Source organism: Acomys russatus, chromosome 28, assembly GCF_903995435.1.
Source record: "Acomys russatus chromosome 28, mAcoRus1.1, whole genome shotgun sequence".
In the NCBI taxonomy this organism is placed as follows: Eukaryota; Metazoa; Chordata; class Mammalia; order Rodentia; family Muridae; genus Acomys; species Acomys russatus.
The window spans coordinates 14,581,805-14,595,879 of NC_067164.1; the positions used below are offsets into that span (position 1 = coordinate 14,581,805).

General features: G+C 42.1%; 1 protein-coding gene across 5 annotated transcripts in view; it reads left to right on the forward strand.

Annotated features, from left to right (window-relative positions):
* Rufy3 (RUN and FYVE domain containing 3) overlaps nt 1-14,075 on the forward strand; it is an 80,420-nt gene that overhangs the window by 58,547 nt on the left and 7,798 nt on the right. For 3 of the 5 annotated variants that reach the window (XM_051170805.1, XM_051170806.1, XM_051170808.1), the window contains 5 exons: nt 513-605; nt 2,161-2,244; nt 4,159-4,326; nt 6,648-6,745; nt 8,721-9,011. In XM_051170805.1, coding sequence (XP_051026762.1) covers nt 513-605; nt 2,161-2,244; nt 4,159-4,326; nt 6,648-6,745; nt 8,721-8,769 — 492 coding nt within the window. In that variant the 3' untranslated portion in view covers nt 8,770-9,011. Of the gene's footprint in view, nt 1-512; nt 606-2,160; nt 2,245-4,158; nt 4,327-6,647; nt 6,746-8,720; nt 9,012-11,115; nt 11,236-13,090; nt 13,158-14,075 lie in introns of those variants that run through there. The other 2 variants (XM_051170809.1, XM_051170810.1) reach the window with 1 other exon arrangement.

Here is a 14,075-nt window from a genome sequence, read left to right on the forward strand (position 1 = left end):
GCCAAAATATGAGCTTCAGTTTCAATGAGAGTCCTTGTCTCAAAATAATGGAGAGAACTCTAAAGGAAGACTCCCAATATGAACCTCTGGCCTGTGCACATGTGCGCTCAACACACAAACATGTGCACCCATGCACACACCTAAAATAAAGTGTACACATTAAAGAATCAATAGCAGGTGGGCTTTATTTTTGTTTTATTTACTTGAAAGTTAGTTCACATATGTTCCTCATTAGAACATTTCTTTTTCCGAGACAGAATCTCATTTTGTAGCTGAAGTGAAAGAACTTACTTGCCCCAGCCTTCAGAATGCTGAGATTACGGGCATGCACCACATGTCTGGCTTATAAGACCACTTTTAGTGGGTGATAGACAGCTTCCTTCAGATAGCTTCCTTTGCTGTGGATTTGTAAGAATATTCAAGCCGAAAAATTATGTCTTAACAGATTATAAATTATTTTATTTAAGAGAAGAATAAAAGGGTTTTGGTTTTGGTTTAATTTTGGTCAATAGCTTGCTGTTGCCAACAACAGAATTATTACCTTACAAGAAGAAATGGAGCGAGTTAAGGAAGAAAGCTCCTATCTACTGGAGTCCAGTCGGAAGGTAAAGCCTGTGTGGGTTCTAACGCGTTGTGGGGAGGACTCTGTGGGTCACAGGGAGTCTTGGGGACACTGATACATCAAGCATGCTATGCCTGGACTCCGTGTGTAACCGAGAATGGCTACAGCTCACGGACGCCTGTACCCTTTGCTCTGCAGCAGCTCCTTAGCATTCAGCACAGCTTCTGTTTGTTTAGAGACTTAGAAAGGCTAATTCCAGCTCCTGTTTGTATGCACTAATGATTTGTACTGTGTGTAGTGATTAAAATCTTAATAATGGAGCTGGAGAGGTGGCTCTGTGGTTAAGTTCTTGCTCTTCCAAAGGACCTGGGTTCAATTCTCAGCTCCCACACCACAGCTCACACCTGTGTCTAACTCCAGTTCTAGGTGAGATCCAATGTCCTCTTCTGCCCTCGAGGGGCATGGGGTGCACAAGCGTGCACAGATATACATGCAGGCAAAAGAGTCATAGACATAAAAAAATTTTTAACTATGATAGTAAATAAACCATTATTTTTACATTTTACTACTCCTTAAAGGTGAGTAGCCTTATTATCTGTTGTCACAGGGAAAAAATTAGCATGCAAATGAATTCTCCTGATAACTTAATACCTTCAAAGACCAGGCTATTTTGTTGGTTTATTTTTGCTCTATTTTTTCAAGACAGGCTGTCCTGAGATTCTCTATGCAGACCGTGCTGGCTTTGAATTCACAGAGTTCTGCTTGTCTCTGCCTTGCCAGTAATGGGATTAAAGTCACGCAGCATCACTGCGCAGCCAAAGACCAAGCTCTTTATAGCTTTTTACATAGTGTAGTTTTGTAAGCCTATATATATATCGCTCAGTTCTGTCTTACTTTTGTTTTGTTTGGTTTGGTTTGAGACAGGGTTTCTCTGTGTAACCGTCATTGTCCTGGACTTGCTTTGTAGACCAGGCTGGCCTTGAACTCACATCTATCCACCTGCCTCTGCCTCCTGAGTGCTGGGATTAAAGGCATGTACCACCATGCCCAGCTTACTTTGTATTTTTATTGTTGTTTTTCTTTGTGACAGAATCTCGCTGTGTGACCCAGATTGACTTCAAACTCTTGCCTCTGCCTCCCAGGTGCCAGGATTAAGGATAGGAGCCACTGTCCCCAGGTTTATGAGGTGCTAGGGACTGACTGCAAGCTCCACTGCATGCAACATGCACTGTATCCTATTCCCTTGTTTTATCTGTTTGTTTCAGTGGCTGGGTTTTTGTTTTTGTTTTTGTTTTTGTTTTTAGACAGTGTCTCTTAGTCTGTAACTCAGGCTGGCCTCAGGCTCTCAGCAGTCTTTTACTTCAGCTTCCAAGTGTCATGAGCCACGACACATAGCTATTATATCTTCCAAGACTGATTTGGGGAACTTCCATCACCTAGTTTGGTAACTTACTTTAGGGTTCTAAGTAAAGAAATAGCAAACTTCCAATTCAACATAAACCTTTAAACACACTCAACTTGAGTTTCTTTATTGTGTTTACTAATTTGGTATAGAGTCTTTAAATCCTTAAATATGTACTCTAATTTCTCTTTTCAAGGGTCCTAAGCAAGACAGAACTGCAGATGGGCAAGCACTGAGTGAAGCAAGAAAACACTTAAAGGAGGAGACACAGTTACGATTGGTAAACGTCCTTAAGTTCTAGTAGCTAGGCCACATGGGAAGGCTGCCTCCTGGGAGGCTTCATCTGCAGAGCAAGGGCTGGACTCTTAAGTGATGCTCCCCCATGTTTTTACAAATCCTCAAAACCAATTTCTTGCCCCTGCCCATACACACTTTTTTTTGAGGCAGGGTCTCACTGTGTGGCTCTGACTGGCCGGGAATGTACAGAGATCCACCTTCCTCTGCCTCTACGGTGCTGGGATTAGAGGCATGCACCACTGCGCTAGCTCCTTTTAACCCATATTCCTCACAAAGCTAACGCTTTCCTAGTACTCTCAACAGCAACGTCCTTTCACTTTTACAGTTTGGAATACAGGAACATTGGGTGTAGTGAGTGTATTTTGGTTTTTTGTGACAAGCTCACAAAGCCCAGGCTGCTGGCCTCAAGCCTGCAATCCTCCTGCCTATAATCCCCAGGGACCACAGGTGTGTGCTCTGGTATCCTGCTAGAGCTTAACTATGCAGTACTTACCCCTGCCTCAAACCTCACCCCTGCAGACCCTCTAATGCATGTCCACAGAGGCTGCTGTCCTTTCTTTTTGCAAATCAAAGGTCAGAGAATGATGCTTTCTGTTCTTGTTCTATTTTGACACAAGGTTTCTCTTTACAGCCCTGGCTGTCCTGGAATCACTATGTTCCAGACTGGCCTCAAACTCAAGACATCTGCCTGCCTCTGCCTCCTGAGTACTGGGATTAAAGGCGTGTACCACAGCTGCCTGGAGAATTATACTTTTAGTTTTCACTTTTATTTCTGAGTTTATTCTTCCTCTTAGATATAAATGGAAAAATTATCCATTATTATTAAAATATACATGCATGTGTAGGTATATAGGAATGCTATTTCTATAACAGATTATTAATATTAGTATGTTAGTAACCCCTAGTATTTATGTATTAACTTCTCCTGAAAGTCAGACAACATGAAAAAAACCACAGAACCCCACTATAAGCTCTGCAGTATCTCTAAGAATATGGAAATATGAAAATGAGAGGTGCTTTAATTTGTACTAAGAAGTTACTCCAAGTTAAGAGTACATGGAAGAAATTGAGGTTTTCTGAAAATACAACCTTCTCAATGTGCTTAAAATAACTAACATTTACTGTCTATTTGTAAATTAGATATTAAAATGCTTCCCATAAGAAGTATCCTAGGAATAATGTCAGCATGAGGTAGCATGATTCATTTTTATCACAACTATTTAAAGAGTGAACACAAGATACAGAACTTGAAAGTTGTCATATGTAGGATCACACTTGAGATACGAAGCTAAGTAAAATGACCCAAGGTGTGGCCTGGGCACAGCCTAAATGCAGAACTCCAGTCTACGTGCCTGCTAAATAATGCTGCTGTGGTTATGGTAGAAACTTCAATGATAAAATTTCACTCAGCCATATCAACCAGTGCCAGGAACTGAACTGTTATTCCAGGGTCACAGAGTATCTCAGCTATATCAAGAACACCCAAGCAAATGTTCCTCTTCTTAATCCTAATAGTTATTGATCTCTCTCTCTCTCTCTCTCTCTCTCTCTCTCTCTCTCTCTCTCTCTCTCTCTCTCTCTCTCTCTCTTTGGGAGTGGGCCGGAGGTTCGAGACAGGGTTTCTCTGTGTAGCCTTGGCTGTCCTAGATTTGCTTTGTAGACCAGGCTGGCCTCGAACTCACAGTGATCCACCTGCCTCTGCCTCCTAAGCGCTGGGATTAAAGGCATGTGCCACCACACCCGGCTCTAGTTATTGATGTCTCTTAAACGAAACACCCTTTGAATCTTCTGCCAAAATAGTCAGCATTAAGGGTTCTTGTCTACCTTTGCTTGTGAAATGTGCAGTATTTTTTTACTTGAGGAAAGGGTCTAAGCAGTTTCATTGCCTTTGGGACAGGATGTTGAGAAGGAGCTGGAGCTCCAGATCAGCATGAGGCAGGAGATGGAGCTGGCTATGAAGATGCTGGAGAAGGATGTCTGTGAGAAGCAGGATGCCCTGGTGTCGCTGCGGCAGCAGCTGGATGACCTGCGGGCTCTCAAGCATGAGCTTGCCTTTAAGCTGCAGGTAGGGGAACTCCTGGTGCTGCCCTGAAGCTCTCTGGTGCTGTAGACTCTGACTTCACACACCAGGAGAAAGGGTCCATCTTCCTGTGGCACTAGCTGCCCATAAACAAATACTCAGACTGTCATAAAATTCTCTGCTGTTATTCTTGAAATTCATGGCCACCTTTCACATAGTAAAGAAAGAATCAAATTCTTTTTCTTTTCTTCTTCTTCTTTTTCTTCTTCTTCTTCTTCTTCTTCTTCTTCTTCTTCTTCTTCTTCCCCTCGTGTCTCTTCTCCCCTTATTCTTCTCCTCTGTCTTCTCTCTCTCTCCTCCTCTCTCTCCTCATCGCTCTCTTCTCTCTCTTTGTTTTTGAGACAAGGTTTCTCTGTGTAGCCTTGGCTATCCTAGACTCACTTTGTAAACCAGGCTGGCCTTGAACTCACAGAGATCTGCCAACCTCTGTCTCCCAAATGCTGGGATTAAAGGTGTGCACCACCACGCCCAGCTTCTCTCTATTTTTTAAGCATCTATGCTGTATAGTTTTAGGTCAACTTGACATAAATGTCATTCTGGAAGAGGAAACCTCAAATGAGAAAATGCCCCCAGCAATTGGCCAGGTGGCATTGGTCAAATCCATGGTACATTTTCTTCATGGATGGGGGGGGGGGCTCACTGTGAATGGTGCCACTGTGGCTGTGAGAAAGCAGGAGGAACAGCCTTCCTCCATGGCCTCTGTTTCTGCCTCCAGCTTCCTGCTCTGACTTCTCTTAATGATGGACTGAGAAGGTGAAATAAGCCCTTTTCTCCCCAATTTGCTCTGGGCCATGATAAACAGTAATAGAAACCCTAAGGCAGTATCAAAATATGGGTTTCTCTTTTTTTTTTTTTTAAGATTTATTTATGATTTATACAGTATTCTGTCCATACATGTGCCTGCCCACCACAAGAAGGCACCAGATCTCATTACAGGTGGTTGTGAGCCACCATGTGGTTGCTGGGAATTGAACTCAGGACCTTCAGAAGAGCAAATAGTGCTCCTAACCTCTGAGCCATCTCTCCAGCCCCGGGTTTCTCTTTTTTTTTTTTTTTTTAAAGATTTTTTTTTTTTTTTATGTCTGTGTGGGGGTCTGTGTATATGAGTCCAAGTGTCCAAAGAGGCCAGAGGTGACAGATCCCGAACTGGAAGTACAGGGTTCATGAGCTAGGAATCAAATTCAGGCCTTCTGCAAGAGTAGCATGTGCCCTTATTTACTGAGTCATATCTCTAGCTCAAAATAGGGTTGGTTGGTTTGTTTGTTTTACTTTTTCTTTGTTTAAAAATACTATTTATGGGCCTGGAGAGATGGCTCAGAGGTTAAGAGCACTGACTGCTCTTCCAGAGGACCTGGGTTCAATTCTAGCACCCACATGGCAGCTCACAACTGTCCGTCACTTCAAGATCTGACACCTTCATACAGACACACATTCAGACAAAACACAAGTGCACATAAAATAAAAATAAATAAAAATTTTTTAAAATACTATTTATTTTCATCTTCTGTATATGGTTGTTGCATCACATGGGTACCTAACTGTGCTGACAGAGGTCAGACGATGGCATCAGATCCCACTGAGATGGAGTTACAGATGGTTGTGAGCTACTCTCTGGGTGCTGGGAGTTAAGCCCCAGCGCTCTACAGGAGCAGCAAGTGCTCTTAACTATTGAGGCAACTCTCCAACCCCAAATAGGGGTTTATCTTAATGATATTTTTGTGTGCATATTTATCATTGAAATTTGTATTCATTTTCTTCATGTCTCATTCCCTCTTCTTATATATTAGATAAGTAATATATATTTAAATCTAAGTTTCACATAAGAGGCCATGTAATGTTTGTCTTTTTCTTCCTCCCCATTATCCTCTTTCCTCTTGTACCCACTTCCTCCTACCTTCCTCTCCCCACCTAGTTTTCTTCCTACTTTTATATTGGATTTTTCTTTCATACAATATTTAAATATATTTTTGTTTGGTTTTTTTGAGACAGGGTTTATCTGTGTAGCTAAATATGTTTTAATGTGTTTAATATAAATATTTGTATCCTATAACTTCTCCTCTGCCATGTAGCATGTCATCTGAATTGTAAATTGCATTAGATCTTTAATGGACATGATAAATTGATGAGCTTTCTGATACTGTAACAAACTTCATATAATAATACTTATTTTAACAAAAATGCTTCTTGGATTTTTTTTCTACTTGGAAGTTAACTGATATACAAATGTAGAGCACTTCCGTTTATTTCCTGTTTGCCATTACAACTTAAAAATGTATACTAAAATCTCTATAATTCTTTACTAATAGAGTTCAGACCTAGGAGTAAAACAGAAAAGTGAATTAAACAGTCGCTTGGAAGAAAAGACCAATCAGATGGCTGCCACCATTAAACAACTGGAGCAAAGGTAAAAGTGCTATTTCTGAAATGACTTTCAGTACTGGAAAAGCTGTGAATATGTTCAGCAAAGGAAAGTAGAGGACATTTATCCAGCCTAAATCAGATATGTTGGTTACATCTTATCTGTGTGTGTTCCACAATGTTCCTGAAACACTGTTACAAGTGGTCTATATAACAAACAGGCTGACATGACAGAATCTCAGACCCCTCCACCCTTCCACCCCTCTACACCTCTACCCCTTCACCCCTTCACCCCTCCACAGAGAACTGCAGGCACATAGTAACAACTGAGAGGGGCCGTGATAGTCATCCCCAGGGATGAGCCCCAACTGGGTATCAAATGCCAAGCGGTCAGTTCTAAAATCCAAAACAGACTCAGCAGGGAGTGTGTGTGTGTGTGTGTGTGTGTGTGTGTGTGTGTGTGTGTGTGTGTGTGTTTGAGAGGGAGTAAGGGGGACACAGTAGAGGCTGGAGGGAGGAAAAGACAGGCAAGAATACGTAATTATATTTTAATTAATTTTTAAGCTAAAAAATGGTCTGTATTTAGTGAATTTTATGCTAGACTTGGTTAAAGAGTGAGACCTTCTCTCTATTTAAATAGTGTTTGTTACTGTATAGTTTTGTTTGTCAGTAAAGCAAAAATTTTTATACTAGGTGAGGTAGGGATTCTGAGAAAGGCAGATGTCGTACAAGAATCAGTCATGGCTTTCTCTCTCATCTTTAGCTTTTTCTCTCTCCTCTGTCATCTCCCTCTGTCTTTCTCCTGAGTAGCACCTCCAGTGTGTCCGTCCTCTGATCTCCACCTATGGAGTCTGGGGCTTTCTTGTTGTTGTTGTTGTTTGGTTTGTTTGTTTGTTTGTTTGTTTTGGAAGACAGAGTTTCTCTGTGTAGCCTTGGCTGCCCTGGACTTGCTTTGTAGATCAGGCTAGCCTCCAACACAGCAATCCGCCTGCCTCTTGCCTTCCAAGTGCTGGGATTAAAGGTGTGCACCACCATGCCCAGCTCGGAGTCTGGGGTTTTCATCTTCTGCTAGATCCTACCCAACAGTACTTGTCATCCTCCCCAGCTATGTCTTCTTGTTGTGACACCCTGTTTCTTCTTCGTGTGTCGCAGAGGGGAAACGTTTGAGACATCACAGTGAATGAATGCGCTGTAGCACCCAAGGTCTCCTGACATTGCTGTCACTTCTCTGACACCTACACATCACCCTTCTTATACTTTAGCAAAACTAAACCGTCTTGGACATGCTTTCCTCCCCTTCTTCCATCCCTCACTGTTCGGAGAGTTCCACCAAGCATGAGCATTGCTTTCCCATTCTCTTATTCAAATACATATTTTTACATGAAGGTTCAAATGTCACCACCTGACATTGGCTTCCTCTGTTACCTCTTTTTAGCTAGAAATGATGCTTTATACCCATGTGGATCCATACCGCCCTGGCGTTTCTCTATATAAGTGTCTTATCTTCTGAGAGTGTAAGCTCCTGCACTTAGTAACTAATTTTTCCATCTCTGCCACAGTTCTTGAATGTATGTGGCATAAGCTGACATAGGAATGAATGAGTGAATGGGATGGATGACTTCCTTCCAATTAGTCTTCACCAGGGAGGGAGTGTCTGAACAGCAGAGCATATTAATGTTAATACTAAAGTTAATTGTAAACTTAGAAATGATGTTGAAGCCTTTGGAGTGATTGATACTACTCTGACTGATAGATGAACAACAAATCTATTTATATAGCAGATTAGTCAATTGCTTGTTGATAAGCACTGATATATTATCATTTAATAAACTAATATTCGTGTCCATATGCTGTGCTTTTGAAGTGTTTGAAACTGTTCCTCGGTGAGTTTTTACTTGGCTCTTAAGGCCAACAGAACTACAATAATGACTTATCTGACTTACTTTCTTACTATCTTTGTTTCCTATGTATCCACTTTCTCATTACCCTTCTAACTCATTTTTTATTTTTATTTTATTAAGTGAAAAAGATTTGGTGATGAATGATGAAACAGGCAAAGACCTTAAATAGTGCAGCAAATAGACTAATCCCAAAGCATCATTAGGCATTTTGCAGTGATCACCTCACGAGTCTGATGCTACAAACTAACTATAAAGGAAGAAATCTGAGATTCCTACATTTAAGCTCCGATTCTATATCAAATATCACCAAAATTTGACCTTGAATTTGCTGGACTTAAAAAAAAAATAGTTGGATATATAGGCTGGGTTTTGTTGTTCTTGCTGCTGTTGTTATCACCTACCCCACCCCACCCCCCGACCCCGATCCCCAGACTTAGAAATTTTGGTATGGTCCCTCATTAAATACCAAATAAACTTTGAGAAATATTTCTGAGTTGAACAGTAAATCAAAAGACCATATTTAGGAAGCCTGGGAGCAGAAGCACTGTACATGTGTGCTTGATGGTGGTCGTGCTCAGTAGGCCCCTGTGTCCGCACTGGCCAGCCTGCGCTCTGCAGGGTAACGGCGTGCAGCTGTCACCTGACGACCTTGGACTCCTCTAAAATAGCTGTCTCTTAGGCCGTGACCCCTCCTCTCTTGCCTTGTATAGGTTTAATCCCCAGCCCAAGTACTTAGTATTTCATTACAGTTCTATTTTCAGTAACCAAGACTGCTTGCAATTTACTGTTGCCTTTGTGATTTTGGACGAAAAAAAAAAAAAGTAGCACCCTTGCATTTCTTTAAAGTACTTAGAAAGAAAGTAGTACTTAGGTAGCTCTTAATATCACCGCGTGGAAGCTTGAGAAACCCTTCTTAACATGTGTCATCTTCTACCTCTGCCCTTCTCTGTCATTCGACTTACTCCTTAGATAGCTCAAAGAGAAGAATTTAATACAAATAACGATTCTCCAATTTTCCCTGCATCCCTACTGGACTAGTGAGGCCACAGTGTAGTCACAAGTCACGACTTCCCGCCTGTCATCCTCCCCTGGAACACGTGCCCAAGAGCTTCTTTCACTGTTTTTGTAACGGGAATTTGCTAAAGTTTCTGGGAGACTAATCTAGTTACTAAAGAAATTTCCAAATGAGAAATAAATAATACACTGGCATTATTGTTTAGTATCAAAATAAAAGTCCTCAATAGATAGCCACAAGCAATACTAGCAGGGCTTCTTTTTCTAAGTGACCACAGACCTAACCCTTTCTAGGCTCTACATTGTAAATAATCTTATAAATACTTTGATTTTTAAAAAAACAACAACAACTATTTTTGATTTGGGGAGGCAGGCTTTTATACCCATGAGCCTTTACTCCATCCAGCTGTCTTGGTACAATGCCCAGGGTTTTGTTCCATGTTTTCTGTCCCTCTGTCTGGCATGCTATATAGCATTGCCTGTGCTAAGGAAGAGGCAAAGATAATCCCTTTGCTTCCAGCTCTTCAAATTCTTCACCTTCTTGGCACACTAGAATTATGAGTACAACAGAGTCCATGTGTTTTTCTGGGTCCTCAAAGGGCCTGTGTTAGAGCCAACTTCATGGAGGAGCCTGTGCCCTTGACCTCCTTTTAATTCTTACAATTTTGCACCTGTATAAATAAAGCTCCTGCTGCACTCTGCTGCTCACCAGCCTCTTACGGTGGTGAGTCGCCTTCTACATGAGCATCTAAAGAGAATAATCAAATCAATAAAAGTTAGATTTACACTTAGCATGCCTCTAAATTCTATTATAGAAAGCCTCAACTATCTCGCCTTCTAAGACATGGCTCTTTATAGGTGCAAAGTTATAGGGCATTTAGAAGAAAGCATCCATGAGAATCTTCCAGAGAATATAGTCAGGAGTCTTACAAGTTCTTTGTCTGCTTGGTCACACACCACCTCATGGGAATGGAGAGGAAAGAGAGCCAGACTTTCACAGAGGCGTGTCCTTGTGGGTAAGGGATGCCGTAGGATGTCCTTCTGCTTCCTGTGGTCCAAGGAAGGAGCAGGAAGTTGTGGTACTACACGCCCCAGCTATGTGTGGAAGACAGAAGGATGAAGTACCAGAGTGTTAGGAAAGAAAGACGGTGGCTTCAACGTAAATTACTGTGTACTTGAGGGTGGCTCTGGAAATGGAATTCCAAAAAGTGATGTCTTGTTGATCATCTAATGGCTGTAAACTGTAGTACTAGAATAAAAAAAAAAAAAAATAGAAAATCAGCTTTTCCTCTGCCTGATTCACCTTCATCTTGCTTTTCTTTAGAGTTTGTTTCTTCTCCATCTTTTTCCCCCATCATATTTTCCTCCCATGTCCTGCATATTTTCCCCCGTCTCCCCATACTTTCTTCCTTGGGTTGTTTTATTTTTGTGTTTGTGAACGTGGTCTTCCTCCCCACCATGGCTTTTGTTTTTATCACAAGTTCATGTGGCTCACACCCAGATTGCGCCAGGCTGAGAGAGGCCGCCAGGCTGCCGAGTCGGACAACCGGCTCTTCAAACGGGACTTTGGAGACAAGATCAACAGTCTGCAGCTGGAAGTGGATGCGCTCACCAGGCAGCGGTGACCGGGGCAGCGTGGCCAGCGGGGTGGTGGTGGTGGGCACTGCAGAGGCACAGCAGCAAGGAAGGAGTCAGGTCTTGAGCCATCCTGGGTCGGTCTTTCCGGTGTCCTGTACGAACAGTAGGAAACCTTGACATGTATGTACAGTCCAAAATACACACAGCATTCTGTGATTACATCATCTGGAGCTGGCTGCTGGACATGGTGACGCAGGCCTAAAGTCTCAGCTGAGACAGGAGGAGCCCAAAGCCAGCTGGTGCAGTACATAGTGGCACTCTTGTCTTCAAAAACAAAAACAAAAAGAGGATTAGAGTCCAAGTTCCCAAACATATATAATTAATATCTAATACAATGTTAATGACAATGGTTAATGTCTCCTACAGTGTGTTGTATACTTTTCAGAACACGTCACACACTGTCGTTGCTAATGTTTTAACATCAATCCTTTTATTAGATGATGTCATTCCTACTTTGAGGATGAATGACATCTTAGGGTGTCTCAGGTTCAGGGTGTCTCAGCTCACACTATTAAGCTAGTAAGTGGTTATATTGTCCCTTTAAAAACTTGTTTCTCAAGCTGGAGAGATGGCTCAGCAGTTAAGAGCACTGGCTGCTCTTCCAGAGGTCCTGAGTTCAATTCCCAACACCTACATGGTGGCTCACCACCGTCTATAATGAGATCTGGTGCCCTCTTCTGGCCTGCAGGCACATGTATGGCTAGAACACTTTATACATCATAATAAATAAATAAGTCTTTTTTAAAAACATTTTTAAAAGAAGGCTATTTCTCTACTGAACCCTAAGTCCTCTCTTAGGCCATCTCAAGCCATGGATGCACTGTGGTGCTAAGACCATTGACTGCAAGTAAAGAAGTGTAGCTGTAAACCACAAAGCCACCAAGGCCACCGAAGGGCTTGGGGATAGGGTGTGTGAGAACCAAGCACGTAACTATAGAGACTAGCCAAATAATAAGAAACAGAAATATAATGCCTGTCCTCTCATGATGTGTCTTACTAAAAACCTGAAAATGCTCCCATTTGATTGTAGCACGTATATTGTCAGTCAGGTAACTGCAACTGTTCATTTAAAATTAGCATAAAATAGAGGAGGGGAGTAAGGGGGAAATGGAAGGGAGGGAGGAATGGGAGGATACAAGGGAGGGCATAAACATTGAGATATAATATGAATAAATTAATAAAATAAAATTTATTCATATGGAGCTGGGTGAGCCTTACATGGATTCCAAATTGACAGAGAATAAACAAATTTTATATGTCCTAGCATGAATAGTTTGACTGTATTCTGGTATTTTACAGCTTGATTGTCCATATATTTCTGGTAACTTTATCAGGCATTAAAACCTAATTGCTAGGGGCCTGGAGAGATGGCCCAGAGGTTAAGAGCACTGCCTGCTCTTCTGAAGGTCCTGAGTTCAATTCCCAGCAGCCACATGGTGGCTCACAACCTATAGTGTGATCTCATGCCCTCTTATGGCATGCAGGTATACATGCAAGCAAAACACTTTATACATAATAAATAAATAAATCTTAAAAAAAAAAAAAAAAAAAAAACTAATTGCTAGCCGGGCAGTGGTGGAACACTCCTTTAATCGCTGCACTCGGGAGGCAGAGGCAGACGCAGACCCTGTGAGTTCAAGGCCAGCCTGGTCTACAAAGTGACTCCAGGACAGCCAAGGCTACACAGAGAAATCCTGTCTCAAAAAAACAAACAAACAAACAAAAAAAAACCAAAACAAAAAACTAAGTGCTAAACTTGAAGGAAAACTTTGGCATTATTTTGAATATATGAATACAGAAATCAGAATTTTCAGCCTTTTCTTCTCTCTCCTAACCAGGACTCAGCTTGAATTAGAACTGAAACAAGAAAAAGAGAAGAGGACCCCAAAGCCAGAGCCCCGCACGGTACCGTGTGTCCTTTGCTCGCTTGCTTTATCCCCCCTGCACGTTCTGGGCTGGCTTGCAGGGTCCCTCGGGTCTGTCGCAGCCCACATGCTAAGCAGGCTGCCGGGAATGGACGAGTGAGATCCTGAGCTGCCCTCTGAGATGATCTCCAGCTTGCTCCATTTGGGGAAGAAAACGAATCTTTTCCTTTGGATTGTTTAGTAAAACTACTGGGGCACCCTAGTTAACACAGCCCTGCTGCTTGTGCAGAAAGCCCTGCAGTAGACTCTCCTCAGCTGTCAGTTAGTTTCTTTGGGGCCTAGGACCTTCTTTTAGAAAGAGAAGAAACTAGAATCACAAAAGGGAGCATAGTGTACAATAATGGTTAAAGAATGGGACTCTGAGCTGGCTGTAGTGGCACATCTCTTTAATCCCAGTACTCGGCGGGGGGGCGGGGGGCGCAAAGGCAGACAGATCTCTGTGAGTTTGAGAACAGCCTGATCTACAAAGGAAGCCCAGAAAAGCCAAGGCTACACAAAGAAACCCTATCTCAAAAAAGCCAGAGAGAGAGAGACAGACAGATAGACAGACAGACAGAGAGACAGAGAAAGAGAAAGAGAGAGAATATGGAACTTTGTGTACAACAGCCTTGAAAGGTCTCTAGCACCTGCAGGAGAAAAAAGCCACAATTCTACAAGATCATCTATGGGACTAAGGACAGAGCTAGCCTCTAGAAATGATGGAATCTAAAAGAGAGGAGACACTTCTGTTCTATTCAGAGGAGTAAGCACCTTCATGTGTATTACAATGTAATACACCATAGGGCATACGTTTGTATTTTGTACAGAACAAGCTGCTAATGTGCTGCAGAATACAAAGGAATGACGAATAGAAGTTAGTTAGGCAGTACACATTGCCTTTTGAAATGTGCAAAGACCC